Here is a 16,443-nt window from a genome sequence, read left to right as displayed (position 1 = left end):
TTTATAGGTTGGTGGGAGCTGATGGTCAGGACATGACAGTAAATATTGCTGGTTTGTTGGCTATGATTCTGGTAGTTCGAGTAATGTGGTATCTCACATTGAGGATAAGATTGTCTTCTGATTTGTATAGCACATGTTGTAACTGTGTGTACAAACTTAAGAAGCGATAGAAAATTGACTTGACTGTTCTTTTCATGGCAGTTAATAATGAAAAGATATTTTACTCAAAAATGAGATACGACTAGAACAAACTTGGGGTCTGCAAACCCTGTGTTTGGTTTTAATGTAAAGATATGTGATGAGGTGCAGAGCCAATTTCTACACTGCCATGTAAAAAGATACTGTATACTGGCTGTGATATGATCTGTGATAAATACACTTAGTTGATATTGTGTTTTAGAGTGTTATATGTGAACACTGTGAGATTTGTATTCTACATTATTTAAACAAAATATTGAAATAAATATACACACTTTTTTTGGATATGACATTAATACTTCTTAAATTGGTGCAGTTCCAAAATTGGCCAATAACTCAGAATGGTACATAGTATCTGTGATGTTTTTAGATTTCTTTTGAATTACTTAACAAATTTTCTCTGGTGATACATAGTTATCGCAGTCCTGCTTCATTGCCTCTGAAATTACTTGAAAAATGCATCAGTTTCTCTGAAAATGAAAACCTTTTGTACAAAGTCTTGTATCTTATTCATTTTTTGTATTTCCTTAATAAATGAGTATTTCTGAAACATGTATTTTATTTAAGAGACATTGTTTACAAAGACCCTACCACTTCCTCTGTTATTTTGCCATAACTGTATTTCTGATCTCTACCATAAACATTCCATATCAGCCCTGTTTTTCATGTCCAAAACAATAAAGATCAGTTCTACATATAGTCCACAAGGCACCTTGTGGTGCACAGTGGAAGGTACCCTCTACCACAATTAGTCATTCCCTTTCCTGTTCCACTCTTAAAGGGAGCTACGGATAAATTATTGCTATATATTGTATTCTACTTATGCCTTCATGGCCTTTACATAAGATATACATTGATGGCAGTAGGGTCATTCTACAGTCTGTCACATGTCCCAGTTCTCTAAACATCCTCAGTAGTGTTTCGTGAAAAGAATTGTGAATGTGGTTTTTGTATCATAACATACATAATCCAAATCTTTCAAATAATGGAAAATCCAGGGTAGAATGTAACACTATTAGAAAAGGAAAGTTGCTACTTACCATGTAGCGGATATGTTGAGTTGCAGATAGGCACAACAAAAAAGATTCCCACAGTTGTAGAATTTGGCCATTAAAGCCTCTTACACCAACACAACACACCAACGCAACACAACGCAACACAACGCAACACAACGCAACACAACGCAACACAACGCAACACAACGCAACACAACGCAACACAACGCAACACAACGCAACACAACGCAACACAACGCAACACAACGCACCACAACGCACCACAACGCACCACAACGCACCACAACGCACCACAACGCACCACAACGCACCACAACGCACCACAACGCACCACAACGCACCACAACGCACCACAACGCACCACAACGCACCACAACGCACCACAACGCACCACAACGCACCACAACGCACCACAACGCACCACAACGCACCACAACGCACCACAACGCACCACAACGCACCACAACGCACCACAACGCACCACAACGCACCACAACGCACCACAACGCACCACAACGCACCACAACGCACCACAACGCACCACAACGCACCACAACGCACCACAACGCACCACAACGCACCACAACGCACCACAACGCACCACAACGCACCACAACGCACCACAACGCACAACAACGCACAACAACGCACAACAACGCACAACAACGCACAACAACGCACAACAACGCACAACAACGCACAACAACGCACAACAACGCACAACAACGCACAACAACGCACAACAACGCACAACAACGCACAACAACGCACAACAACGCACAACAACGCACAACAACGCACAACAACGCACAACAACGCACAACAACGCACAACAACGCACAACAACGCACAACAACGCACAACAACGCACAACAACGCACAACAACGCACAACAACGCACAACAACGCACAACAACGCACAACAACGCACAACAACGCACAACAACGCACAACAACGCACAACAACGCACAACAACGCACAACAACGCACAACAACGCACAACAACGCACAACAACGCACAACAACGCACAACAACGCACAACAACGCACAACAACGCACAACAACGCACAACAACACAACAACACCACAACACAACACAACACAACACACATGCGCACAATAATGCGACACTCACACGACAGTATGGTGGGGGTGGTGGACAGTGAAGTGTTGCAGTTTAGACAGAGGGCAGGAGAGAAGGTGGAGTGGGGGTGGGGGGTGGGGGGGGAGGGGAAGTAGCAGAAAGGAGAGAAATAAAAGGAAATTAAAAAACTGGGTGTGGTGGTGGAATGATGGCTATGTAGTGTTGGAATGGGAACAGGGAGGGGGCTGGATGGGTGAGGACAGTGACTAAGGAACATTGAGCCCAGGAGGGTTACAGGATGTAGGATGTATTGCAGGGAAAGTTCCCACCTGTGCCAGTTCAGAAAAGCTGGTGTTGGTGGGAAGGATCCACATGGTAAAGGCTGTGAAGCAGTCATTGAAATGAAGGATATCATGTTTGGTAGCGTGTTCAGCAACAGGTTGGTCCACTTGTTTCTTGGCCACAGTTTGTCAGTAGCCATCCATGTGGACAGACAGCTTGTTGGTTGTCATGCCTACATAGAATGCAGCACAGTGGTTGCAGCTTAGCTTGTAAACCACTTGACTGGTTTCACAGGTAGCCCTGCTTTTGGTGGGATAGGTGATGTTAGTGACTGGACTGGAGTAGGTGGTAGTAGGACTATGTATGGGACAGGTCTTACATCTAGATCTATTACAGGGGTGTGAGGGACTGGGAGCAGGGCTTGTGTAAGGATGGACGAGTATATTGTGTAGGTTTGGTGGATGGTGAAATACCACTGTAGGAGGATAGTGGGCAGCACATTTCTCATTTCAGGGCGTGACGAGAGGTAATAAAAACCCTGGTGGAGAATGTAATTCAGTTGTTCCAGTCCTAGGTTGTACTGAGTTATGAAGGGAATGCTCCACTGTGGTCAGATAGTGGGACTCTGGGAGATGGTGTGGGGCTGGAAAGATAAGGCATGGGAGATTTGTTTTTGTACTAGGTTAGGAGGATAATTACAGGCAGACCCTCAGTATATTACACGAGGAGTCACTGCAGATGCAACCACCATGAGTGGCTAGGCTGTACGGAAGGGATTTCTTGGTATCAAATGGGTGGCAGCAGTCGAAGTGGGGGTATTGATAGTGGTTAGTAGGTCTGACATGGACAGAGGTACTGATGTAGCCATCTTTGAGTTTGATGTCAACATCTAGGAAGGTGGCTTGTTGGGTTGAGCAGGACCAGGTGAAGCAAATGGGGGAGAAGTGGTTGAGGTCCTGGAGGAATGTGGATAGGGTGTCCTCACCTTCGATGCAGATAGCAAAGATATCATCAATTAATCTGAACCAGGTGAGGGGTTTAGGATCCTGTGTTTTTAAGAAGGATTCCTCTAGATGGCCCATGAATAGGTTGTCATAGGATGGTGCCATGTGGGTGCCAATAGCCATACCCCAGATTTGTTTGTAGGCAATGCCTCCAAAGGATAAGAAGTTGTGGGTGAGAATATAGTTGGTCATAGCGACTAGGAAAGAGATTGTTGGTTTGGAATCCATAGGGCATAGGGAAAGATAGTGTTCAGTAGCAGTAAGGCTATGGATATTAGGAATGTTAGTGTACAGGGAGGCGGCCTCAATAGTGATGAGCGGGGCACCATGTGGTAAAGGGACAGGAGATGTGGAGAGTCAATAGAGGAAATGGTTGATATCTTTTGTGTAGGAGGGTAGGTTCTGGGTAATACGTTGAAGGTGTTGGTCTATGAGAGCAGAGATTCCCTCAGTGGGGGCAAATTAACCGGCCAAAATGGGGCGTTCTTGGTGGTTAGGTTTATGGACTTTAGGAAGGATGTAGAAGGTAGGAGTGCAGGGAGTCGTAGGGGTGAGTAGAAAGATGGAGAGGTTCTGGGTTGGGTTTACAGATTGAAGAGTGACTGGAGATCCTGCTGGATTTCTGGAATGGGATCACTATGGCAAGGTTTGTAGGTGGAAGTATCTCACTACGGGTGGAGTCCTTACGCCAGGTAATCCTGCGGTTCAAAACAGCAGTGGCAGAGCCTTTGTCTGCAGGTATGATTATAAGGTCGGAATCAGTTTTTAGGTGGTGGACTGCAGTTCTTTCTGTGGATGTAAGATTAGTTTGCATGTTGAGGGATTTGGGGAATGATGGTGAGGCAAGGTTCAAGGTTAAGAAACTCTGGAAAGTTAACAAGGGGTTGTTGGGGGGCAGTGGTGGTGGATTACTGTTTGATGCAGGAGTGAACTGAGTTAGGCAAGGTTCAGTATTGGTCTTTGGATGAGTCTGATTGGTAGGGTTGGTGGCAAAAAAGTTTTTGCATTTTAGAGACCGGCAGAAGGAGAGAAGGTCTTTAACAAGTCCTGGATGATTGAATTTGGGAGTGGGGCAGAAGGTGAGGCCTTTAGAAAGGACTGATACTTCTATGGGACTAAAGCTTCTGGAGGAAAGGTTCATGACTGTGTTGTGGGTCTGTTTATGTTCTGGATTCTGTGTGGTGTTGGGAGGGAGTTTTGGAGGGTTGGGTGGGTGTAATATGTCTGCAAGACAGTGTTTGTCAACTATAAGAAGAAGTGGGAGAGTTTTGAAGTTTGTTGTCAAGATGGTGAACAGTGGTGCTCCAAGGTGGGAGTGGGAAATGAGCACAATGGAGAGCTTTTTGAGTTGGTGTTGTGCAAGTTGCTCAAATTCCTGCAGGGCAAGAGTTCCATTGTGTGTTATGGGTTATAGGAATTTGAGATTGCATAGCGGAAGAATTTTGTGGATGGAGAGGAGATACTCCAAGGAGGTTTAGGCTTGGTTAATATGGTTTGGCATGGCTATGTTTGTGAGGGCTAAGCATTAGAAGAATCTGAACAGGTGGAGGTTATTGTGAAAGGAGGGGTGGCAACCAGAGATGGGTAATTTGGTGGTACGGCCATTAGGGGCGATTCCATGAGCCAAGCAACAATGCAGGAACAGTATATGGGACTGAGATCTGGCTAAGGATAAGGAAACTTTTCTGTATCAACGCAAGTGGAAGGAACAAAGATCCACAGAGTTGGAAGAAGTGCAAAAAACTATGTAAACAATGTAGATTTACATCCGAAAAATTACACAAAAATACAACCAAATAGGTGTGAAAAATCATGAAAGGATGAAAAGGATGCAAAAGGGAGAAAACAGAGATGAAATCAGAGGGAGATGATGATAGCGAAAGACAAAACTTAGGCACAGTGACCTCATTCCAAGGATCCAGCATGGTCTGCAGTCACTACTCAATTCCTTAGTCCCATTCCAGAACCTCTCCCCAGGATCTATCTCTCTACTCACCCCTACCACACCCTGCACTCCTACCTTCTACATCCTTCCTAAGTCCATAAACCTAACCACCCAGGAAACCCCATTGTGGCTGGTTACTGTGCTCTCACTGAGGGAATCTCTGCTCTCGTAGACCAACCTGGAACCTACCCTCCTATATAAAAGATACCGAACAATTCCTCTATCGACTCTTCACAGTTCCTTTCCCTTTACCACACTGTGTCCTGCTCCATATCTCCATCCACATCAAACCTACTAATGACCAGTAATAACTCCACTTTGACAGCTGCCACCCATTTGATACCAAGAAATCCATTCCGTACAGCCTAGGCACGCGTGGTCATTGCATCTGCAGTGACTCCTCATGGAATATACCGAGGGTCTCACTGAAGCCTTCGCTGACCGTAATTATCCTCCTAACCTACAAAAACAAATCTCCTGTGCCTTATCTTTCCAGTCTCTCACCACCTCCCAGGGTCCTACTGTCCAACCACAGAGGAGCATTCCCCTCGTAACTCACAACCACCCAAAAGTGGAGCAACTGAATTACATTCTCTGCCACAGTTTTGATTACCTCTCTTTGTGCCCTGAAATGAGAAATGTGCTGCCCACTATCCTTTCCACCCCTCCTACAGTAGTATTTTGCCATCCACCAAACCTACACAAAATAAAATTACTTGACCATCCTTACACAAGCCCTGCTCCCAGTCCCTTACCTCATGGTTCATACCCCTGTAATAGACCTCGATGGAAGACTTGTCCCAAACATACTTCTACCACCACATACTCCAGTCCCTCACATTCAGGAGGACGACAGTTCAATCCCACATCTGGCCATCCTGATTTAGGTTTTCCGTGATTTCCCTAAATCACTCCAGGCAAATGCCAGGATAGTTCCTTTGAAAGGGCATGGCTGACATCCTTCCCCGTCCTTCCCGTATCTGATGAGACCGATGACCTCGCTGTTTGGTCTCTTCCCCCAAACAACCCAACCCTACTCCAATCCAGTCACCAACATCACCTATCCCATCAAAGGCAGGGCTACCTGTGAAACCAGTCAAGTGATTTACATGCTAAGTTGCAACCACTGTGCTGCATTATATGTAGGCATGACAACCAACAAGCTGTCTGTACGCATGAATGGCCACCAACAAACTGTGGCCAAGAAACAAGTGGACCACACTGTTGCTGAACACGCTGCCAAACATGATATCCTTCATTTCAATGACTGCTTCACAGCCTGTACCATATGGGTCCTTCCCACCAACACCAGCTTTCCTGAATTGCACAGGTGGGAACATTCCCTGAAATAAATCCTACATTTCCATAACCTTCCTGGCCTCAACCTTCGTTAGTCACCATCCTCACCCATCCAGCCCCCTCCCTGTTCCCATTCCAGCACTACAGAGCCGTCATTTCACCACCACACCCAGTCTTTTAATTTCCTTTTATTTCTCTCCTTTCCACTACTACTCCCCCCCCCCCCCCCCAATCCCCCCTCTCCACCTTCTCTCCTGCCCTCCATCTAAACTGCACTGTCCACCACTCCCACCATACTATCACTCCCCCTCCCCACCCCTGTATCATCCTTACCCCCACCCAGTCACCACTCCCATCATGCACTGGTGCTGCTGCTCGAAGTGTGGCTTCTGTTGTCTGAGACTGCAGTTGTGTGTGTGAGTTGCATTTTCACGTGTGTGTGTGTGTGTGTGTGTGTGTGTGTGTGTGTGTGTGTGTGTGTGTGTGTGTGTGTGTTGAAAAAGGCCTCAATCTCCGAAATGTATAATTGTGAGAATCTTTTTGTTGTGTCTCTCTGCGACTCACAGCTCCGCTATATGGTGAGCAGAAACTTACCTATCAAAATTGTGGTAAAATTTCACCATAAACATGGAATAGTTGATGTTAACAGAAAGCAAGTGATAATAATACGATTTTGTTATATAGGCATACAATAAGTACTAACATGTAAGTAACCCCTTGCTCAAATTATCATTTCATCCTCTATTAATGCTTTTCCTGATTAACTACTTCCCTCCAAAGATTCCCATTTGGGTTCATGGAATATTTCCATAATACTCACATGTTAATCTAATCCATCAGTTATAGATGCAGGAGCTTGCCTCTGAATTGCATTAGTGTCTTCCTGTAGCCCAGTGTGGTGGGGATCCCAAGAACAAGAGCAATACTTTAGTTGCACAAGTGTTCTGTACACTACCTCCTTTATAGATGAGTTACTCTTTCCTAGAATTCTCCCAATAAACTGAAGCTGATCATCTTTGCTACAGCTGACATTGTGTCTGTTGTATTTTGCATCCCTTTACAATGTTATAAGTATATATCAACAGGACTGTGTCAAGTAGCACATCACTAATAATGTATATGAAAATTGCAGGGTTGTTTTTCTTTCTCATCTTCATTAACTTGCTTTTCTCCACATTAGCAGCAAGTTGCTATTTATGACATGGAACAGAAATTGGTCCAAGTCAGTCTGTATCCTCCTAAATTTCCTCTAACAGCACATGCACTGCCACCTATCTAAATTTTCATTGGGTGGAATATTAATGTCAAAGTGAAATGTGTAAACTACATTAATATTCTTAGCTGTAATAGATGAAAATAATTGCTACATCCTATATAATTTAAAATATGATGATCTGTTCATCGCTCAACTGCCCCGCTCCTTCCCCTTTGAACCATGGACACTTCTCTGGAGGTATGTGTAGCATGCCTCAATGATATGAGCAGTGAAACCACAGTTGTAAGCACTTCAGATAGGTATTAGTCTAGAGACTAGAGTAGGGTGCTCAACATTTGATCATGGATTTAAGGGAGATGACCAACATCTGACCATGATTTTAATGAACATTTAAGGGAAATTTGGTAGCAATAAATTTCAGCTACTGAACTATGTTACATTTTCTTGGAACGGGGGACAATGGAGATACAAGTATAAAAATACTGACATATTTTTCTTACTATTACTGTGTTATGTCACATGGTTCCAAAGTTTGAGTAACTCCAGAAACTAGGAGAAAAGAAAGATTTTAGAGTGGAAAAAGGACATAATAAGATTTGTTTGGGATGTTAATTTGGGAATTACTATACCACTCATGTTCTAATTATATTTGTTGTATTATGTTTTCTGACATCTATGAGAATACCATAATTTTTGGGTCCATGGAATGAAAATGAATCTAATCTACTCTAAACAAAATAGTTTATTCATTTATCACATAAATATAATCATAATAAAATCTTACAAATTTTCACATGTATATTTTGTGTACCCTACTACCAAATATTTATAGAAGTAGCAGAACTCTGCAATTTTGTATCTTCCTGAGCAAATTAAAAAACGTTCTTTGCACTTATAATCAAAATTGATTTCAGTCATAAGCTCTGAATAAATCAGTTTGAGGCTGCTGCTACCGTTTGTCTGAAAAGTACACTTGTTGTTCATAAAGAGAAAAATCTCTTTTTAAGTGTTGCAAAATGATGGTGTGTTGTGGGAGTCAATTTAGAAATAAATAACACAACTAGCCTGCTTAAACCTGAACATCTCTATATGTAATCCTCTTCCTTGATTCCTTAGTGCATCTGTGTGGTCTTTGTACCATAGCTGGTGATTGGTACAAGGCAAGTGCATATGCAAGTTGCCAGACTTGGCCAAGAAACAAGTTAACATCCCCCACTCAATGGCCCTTTTACAGTGGTAGACTGTGTCATTTTTCCAATGCTCCTTGGATTAACTTGAGCAAGACAGTCTTCTTTCAGAAGCACAAACTGAAAACAGTCTATTTCGACAATAGTATTGATTATTGTAGAAAACTTTTTGAAACCTGTCTGTCATTAAGTGTGAACTATTGATAGTACTTTTCAGGATTAATATTTACAACAATGAACACTGTTGAAATATGTGGGAGAAACAGGTGATCAGTAAGAGAGCTGGGAGGATTTAAAAACTATAGCTATATTATGGGAGATCTTGGGAAATACAGGAGAACTGGTGACCCTAGACTAGAGTAACTGGTGGTTCATGAAGAGGGGAAACAGAATTTTCAATACTAGTAATTGCAGGGACATCAGTCTGGATGGTTGTCTAAACTGGCTTTCAAATACTACACAACATGACACTGTTACTTTGGTACTGCAGCACAGCTAAAAACAAAGGGAAGCTACAGCCATTATATTTGTGGATGACATGCAGCTCAACTGTATGGTTTTGTGAGTCTCTTGAGTAAAATGTTCCAGAGGTAAAATAGTCCCACACTGGGATCTCTAGATTAGTAGTAATAAGGAGGATATTGTAACCAGAAATATCATAGATGGCATCCCATGGGTTGGGGCAAGGAATGTTATTCCCCTTAATTATGTATATTCGTTACAGAACTTGAAATGGGAAATCAGTAGGCTGAAGTTAAATAACAAAAAATCTGGCTTGGAATAAAATCAGTATAAATTTGGACAGACTGCTACTCACCACACAAAGAAAGTGTTGAGTAGCAGACATTCACATTCAAAAGCAGAGTATGCTCTCATACAAAGTCCCTCATCAAACAATGGAAAGCTCATGATGGAATAACAACAATATTATGAAAAGGATAGATTGTTACTCACCATGCAGAGCAGATGTTGAATTGCAGACAGGCACAAAAGGAAGACTGCTATACATTTTAGCTTTCAGTGAATAGGCATTTTCTGAAGTAAAAAGACACACACAATAACACAAGCACAACTCATGACCACTGTCTCTGATCACATTGTTCAGGGGGTGAGTCACATATGATATTTAAAACCTCTTTTATTTCCTGAATTGTTCCAGATTTGGAATGACATTTTCTGCAATTGATAGTATGATGAGTGATAGTATGCTGAGGAGCACTTAAAAAAATGCTCTGAACTCTGGTATCAACTGAGATATATTGATGTTGAAAAATTTTGCAACAGAGTCTAAGAAATGCACTAAAACTGGGGATCAGTGCAGCCAGAGTTGGTTACTGCAATGCAAACAATGCCAAGCAGAGCTCTAAAGCCAGGCTCTGTCATTATATGTTGATGGAGCAAGACAGGCCTATACTACTAAAATGAAACCTCATTTCCTGTATGATGTAGATACAGGGTAAGCTATGATTTTTCTGTATGGAACTATGCAATATGCTAGCTTCTGGTGCATCAGATAGGACTAAGGAAAGCTATTTCACATTTTTATATGTTTCCATGTTTTTGTGGAAACAATTACAGTTTTGTCAGGTGGTTTTCCATTACCATTTCAACAGAATTTAACATTTATGGTATAAAACTAGCAAGTCTCACTTCTTCTGATCGGTGTAAATGTTTGCATGCAAGAAATGTTGAAGCGGCAGACAAGTAAATAGTCAAAAGGCTTTACACAGTAATATAAACTGACATGAGCATGTTTACAACACAGTAGCCAATTGCAAATGACTTGCTTTTCAGGTTTAGAGTATTTCTCAGATTATTTTGTGAAGAGTTTCAGTCTCAAAATTAACACACATTGCATCACTGTACTCATATTTTCAAGTGTTTTTTGAGTGCCATTAGAAAAATTAGATTGTTCTATTAAATAAAATCATACTTGCTTCAATATCTTTATCAATAGAAAAGTTAGGATTCTTTATTTAATACGAAAATATGTGCCCCTTAACATACCATCATTTGTCAAAAACCTCATTTCGATATCTAAAACTGTTCATGAAATGAAAGGTTTGTTACTTTGTACATGACTCACTGGGTATGTATCATAGAATCTAGAAGCACTAATCTACCATGAAGACAACAGGAGATAGGTCTTTTCAAACTACTGGAAGAGAGGAGATTTGCCTAAGTAAGGGGAATATATTGTACATCATACTTTTGAAACAAAGCACCAATATAAATATTCCAAGAAAAATAAAAATCTGAAACAAGCATTCTATTTTGAAAAGAATGGACAATGACAGAGTCTGTAAACATTTTTTGTGTCTGTTTTGGCTATTAACTGATGAACAGTTGAAAATACCTCTGGAATAATTACAGAGGAATTTCCACTAGAGGATCTCTGGGGCAAACAAGATAATCATACCTCAGTTGACAACAAAATCAAAAATGGCATGCACTCTCACATTAGATTAATCCCTCACTTTGAGCATCATTGTCTACAAGCAAAGACATCCTATGAGTTTATAGGAAGAGGAACTGTTGTGAGCACCTACGGAGGCTACATCGAAGATTGCAAAAAAGAATGGTACGCATAATGAAACACTGTTCTTAAAAATATTCAACTTTGAATTCAATATATCTTTTTTCATGCTCCAAAATCATTTATGTGAGTTCTGCATAGTGGTCAGAAAAGCTGATTAGATTAGATGATTAGATGTACTTCTCAGTCAAATTGATCCATAGTGAGGAGAGCCTCTGGAATGTGTAACACATCAGAAAACAAGTATAAACAATAAATATTTACAAAATAAGGACAGGTAAGGTAATCTACCTTCCACAGATCCTAAATAAAATTGCTCTTGTGGAAGTGGAATCTGTGGAAAAAAAGCCTCAAGCATATTTACATTTAAAAGGACATAAAACTTGTCTCTAAGTATTAAATGTTCAGTATACTTAGGTTCATATATTAATTCTTAAGCTGTTGTAGCCATGCATCATCAAATAAATAAATAAAAAAACATTTTACAGAACTTATGACATTAGCAAGTAGCAAAACAAATGAGTTTCATTTACACCAACAGGAGAAGAATCTTACAAGAGTTGAAAAAGAACACGATAAACTGAATCCAGACCCCAATGTGATCATTTTTGTGTATGACCTACAGTCAGTGTTTACAACACGTAAGGAGGATATCTGAGTTATCTAGTTGTCTACTTACAATCTGACAACATTTGACAACAAGACGAAACATGGACCTTGCTACACGTGACATGAGGACGATGGAAGCAAAGGAGCCATCAAATTTACCTCAGGTGTACAAATTTATTGCTAAAATGGTGAATTCACACAGAGACAATTCTATAGAATTTATATTTCACTAAGACATTTGCTGCCCTCAATGACAAAATACACTGGTTATCCAGAACATTACGGCAACTGACATAATACCGATATAAATCTGTCCAGGTGATAGCAGCATATAGTATCAATTAGCATGCTGTCCATGTGTAAAATGGGGAAGGCATTGTGATCTGTTTGAGCTTAATTGAGAGGAGATTGTGATGTCCTGGAGTATCAGCAAGACCTTTAGGAATTGCAGTACTTGTCAGGGGTTCCTTGAGTACTATGGTGAGTGTCTTCAACATGTTGCAAAACTGAGGGACCAGATCCAGACATTGTGGGGTTGGGCAGCCACCTTCATTACAAATATTGTATGTCTTAGGATGAGCAGGCTGGTAAAATAGGACAGGCAGCAAACTAAGGCAGAGCTAACATCAGACTTTAAGGCTGGGCAGGGTACAAGCATGTGTCAACACATAGTGCAGTAACACTCCTAACAATGGCCCTCCATAGCTGACAACCCTTGTATGTGCCAACATTAACACCATGACATGACAACTACAGCTGAAATGGGCACATGACCTTTACCTCTGGACATTGGTGCAATGGCAGAGCATTGCATGAACTGATGAATCCCAAAAACTTCTTCATTATGCTCATGGGAGGGTGGGAATCTACCATCTTCCAGGAGTACAGCTCCTTGACACCTGTACTGCAGAGTGGAAACAAGCTGGTCATGGCTCCATTATGCTCTGTGGAATAATCAGGTGGACATCAATGGATCCAATGGAGCTTGTGGAAGGCACCATAATGGCCAAAGAGTATCGCACACTGGTTGCTGACTATGTACACTACTTTGTGATGATCATGTTTCCTGAAGGCAGTGGCTGCTTTCAACAAGATACTGCAAAAGGCCCTGAGTGTGATGAGCGGTTTGAGAGACACAATGGCAAGTTCCAATTGACGTGTTGGTCTCGCAACTTGCCAGATCTGAACCTGGTCAATGTGATTGAAAATGATGTCAGAGCTCATAGCCCCCCCTCTCCATACTTTATGGGAATTAGGTGACTTGTGTGTGCAGATGTAATGCTAATTCCCTCCATCGATCTACCAAGACCTCATTGCTATGAGGCCATGATGTGTTGCTGCTATTATCACTGCCAAAGGTGGACATACCAGCTACTAGGTGGGTGGTCATAGTGTTCTGATCAGTGTAGGTATACAACTGTAATGTATATGTACATCTTGCATAAATTCCAGAAAATTAAGTCAATTACCCATAAATACTTCAGAAAAAGACATACACAAAAAGGAGATGGAGTACATATGATAACTGAAAAAGAGAGAAGGAGCACAAGTAAGTCAGGCCCTATACATTCCACATCACCACATTCAGTTGATTAGGAGTGCTAAGAAAAAGCTACCTCTTTCACAATTCATTGTTACATTAATGTTAAAAAGTTATAATGATATCAAACTATGTTCAAAACACACAGTAGTTGGAAAAGTAACAATTATTTGACACTGTATTTACTTCAGTTAGGAAAATAATGTTACAGTGCTTTCAAATTTCAAGCCATAAAAAAAATCTTAGTGAAATAATTTTAACCTAGACAGTTTCAAAGTTTTGTTCTGCCAAGTTTATCAGTTTCCTTGCTGATCGTAAGTTTACACCTCTAACACACTGGACTTCAAATAATTATTATAAATAAAATCAGAGTTACGATTGTACCATTGCAAAGACAACTACTGTAATACATAATTACATGCAAAAAACAACGGACTTTTATTTACGAGCTTCATTGCTTAGCAAGTATAAAAAGCTCCAACTTAAAACCCAACTCATGATAGCTAATAGAGCAATGTGATAACTCCAGATTGCCCTGACAAGTAATAAAAGTTATACATATTTTAAAATGATTATATTTTCAGAAAAAGTGTCAATAAATACTTCAAGTGCACATAACAACCACAAAAATATTGTCTTCATTCTTTATGTTATTAGAAAACTAAGTATGAGGTGTGTTCAAACAGAAACCAAAATTTTGCTGTATCAGCATTATTGCTTATTATACAACATTTTATTTAGTGTCCCATTCAAAATAGTCCCCTCTACTGGCTATACACTGTTCCATCATTTCTTCCAGTTTTGGAACATCTCCTGGAACACATTTTGTGGGATGGCGTGCAGGTTTTGTGTCACATTGTCCTGTATCTCCTCTATGGTTTGGAAATGATGTCCTTTCAATGTTTTGCAGTTTGGGAAACAGGAAAAAGTCTGTTGGGTTTAGGTCCAGAGAATACAATGACGGGGGACAATGGGAATTTGGTGTTTTGCTAGATAGCTGCAGACAAGGAGTGATGTGTGAACTGACGAAGTGTCATGATGCAACATCCAACTCTGGTTTTACCAAAATTCAGGCCTCATCCTGTGCACAGCATCCCCCATGCATGCTAGAATTCCCTGATAGACTTCCTGGCACAAATACATGATGAATAATTCTTTTTCAGTCGAATAACACAACCAACATCACCCTGATCTTTGACTGACTCGTGCCTGCTTTTTTTGGATGAAGTGACCCTTTGCCCACCCACTGGGATGACTGCATCTTCATTTCAATCAGTACACCCACATCTCACTGCCTGTTATGACATTCTTAAGAAGTCCCTCACACATTTCAATACAATTTCTGGTCTTCAGTCAACAAACGCAAATTTTGTACAGACACAATGTCTAATGTTTTTCTGGACGACATGAGGCAGTGTGGTACTGAGATGCAAGACTCACATTACTCTCACAGTTGACTTATATATTGTGTCCAGCTGATTCTCTTCTCTGGGTAGTCAGCTATGCTGATCTCCCAATACCTTCTTCTCTGAAGACTATAGCGCATTACAGGAGTTTATTAAGCTACTTCTCTATTCTTGAAATAATTTTTGTACTCGTGGAACACTTTCAGTTCATTCTTGGTATATTTTCATCTCCCAACACAAAGCAACATTTACTCTTTTTCACATAAGTAATTAAACTCTGGCAAGCCAACTGGTGTCTTTAAATGTCAGACTCTATAAAACACACATTCAATATCAAAGTAACAATCTAATAATTTATGGACATCACATGCATCCTGCCTCATGCAGAGCTAAGATGTAAAGTAAGATAAAAGTCTGTAGTCTTGAGCAAGTCTAATACATGAATGTGCATAGAAATCTATATTCAATTGTTCATTAGTCTTTTTTACAATCAACACAGACACTAACACACCAAAGAATACTACATAATTATTCCTTCGATTTTCATCATGTCTTCTGTGGTGCTGGTGGCAAACACTTGTCATCAGTGATTCGCCCCTCTAACAGTCTTCTAATAACAAACTTCTGACCTGCACATAGAAACAGGTGGATCAGTAGAAATGTTCTCACTCTCCTGTACTTGTACCTAAAATATTGGGTGTTTGAGATGGTGGAAGGCCGAGTGTTTATAGAATTTACACCTAAATCCTTGAGGCACTACATATCCCTCCCTTTAGCTCGAACACATGATACTTTATAGATATTCATTATGTACAATAATCTCTCAGAAGATAATTCTTTATCTTTTAACAGTACATCTTTTTCTACCAGTAACTGTTCATATTTTACCACAATTATAAAGTGTGAACCTTTCAGTCCATGTTGGAATTAGCTCTTTTCAATCTCCAAAAATTCGTTAGTACCAAATTTTTGTTTTCTATTCCTCTTCCAATCGTAAATTCCAGGTGTGCAAAACTCATTAATACTCTACTGCTTTGTTCTTACTTCCCGTACTACTTTTCCTAAGTGTTTACTTATTCATTACTTATTGCCATCTGGAGGAACTCTGGGTAGAATAAA

The 16,443-nt window shown here is 40.6% G+C and overlaps 1 protein-coding gene across 1 annotated transcript in view; it reads left to right on the top strand.

Annotated features, from left to right (window-relative positions):
• Window positions 1–689, top strand: part of LOC124803005 (ATP-binding cassette subfamily G member 4-like) — a 410,627-nt gene extending 409,938 nt beyond the window's left edge. The window contains exon 14 of the mRNA XM_047264112.1: window positions 8–689. Coding sequence (XP_047120068.1) covers window positions 8–170 — 163 coding nt within the window. The 3' untranslated portion in view covers window positions 171–689. The remainder of the gene's footprint in view (window positions 1–7) is intronic.
• The last annotated feature ends 15,754 nt before the right edge of the window (window positions 690–16,443 follow it).

This window comes from Schistocerca piceifrons, chromosome 6, assembly GCF_021461385.2.
Source record: "Schistocerca piceifrons isolate TAMUIC-IGC-003096 chromosome 6, iqSchPice1.1, whole genome shotgun sequence".
Lineage (NCBI taxonomy): Eukaryota > Metazoa > Arthropoda > Insecta > Orthoptera > Acrididae > Schistocerca > Schistocerca piceifrons.
Note: the sequence above shows the minus strand (reverse complement) of the source record. Positions and strands in the feature narration are given on the sequence as shown.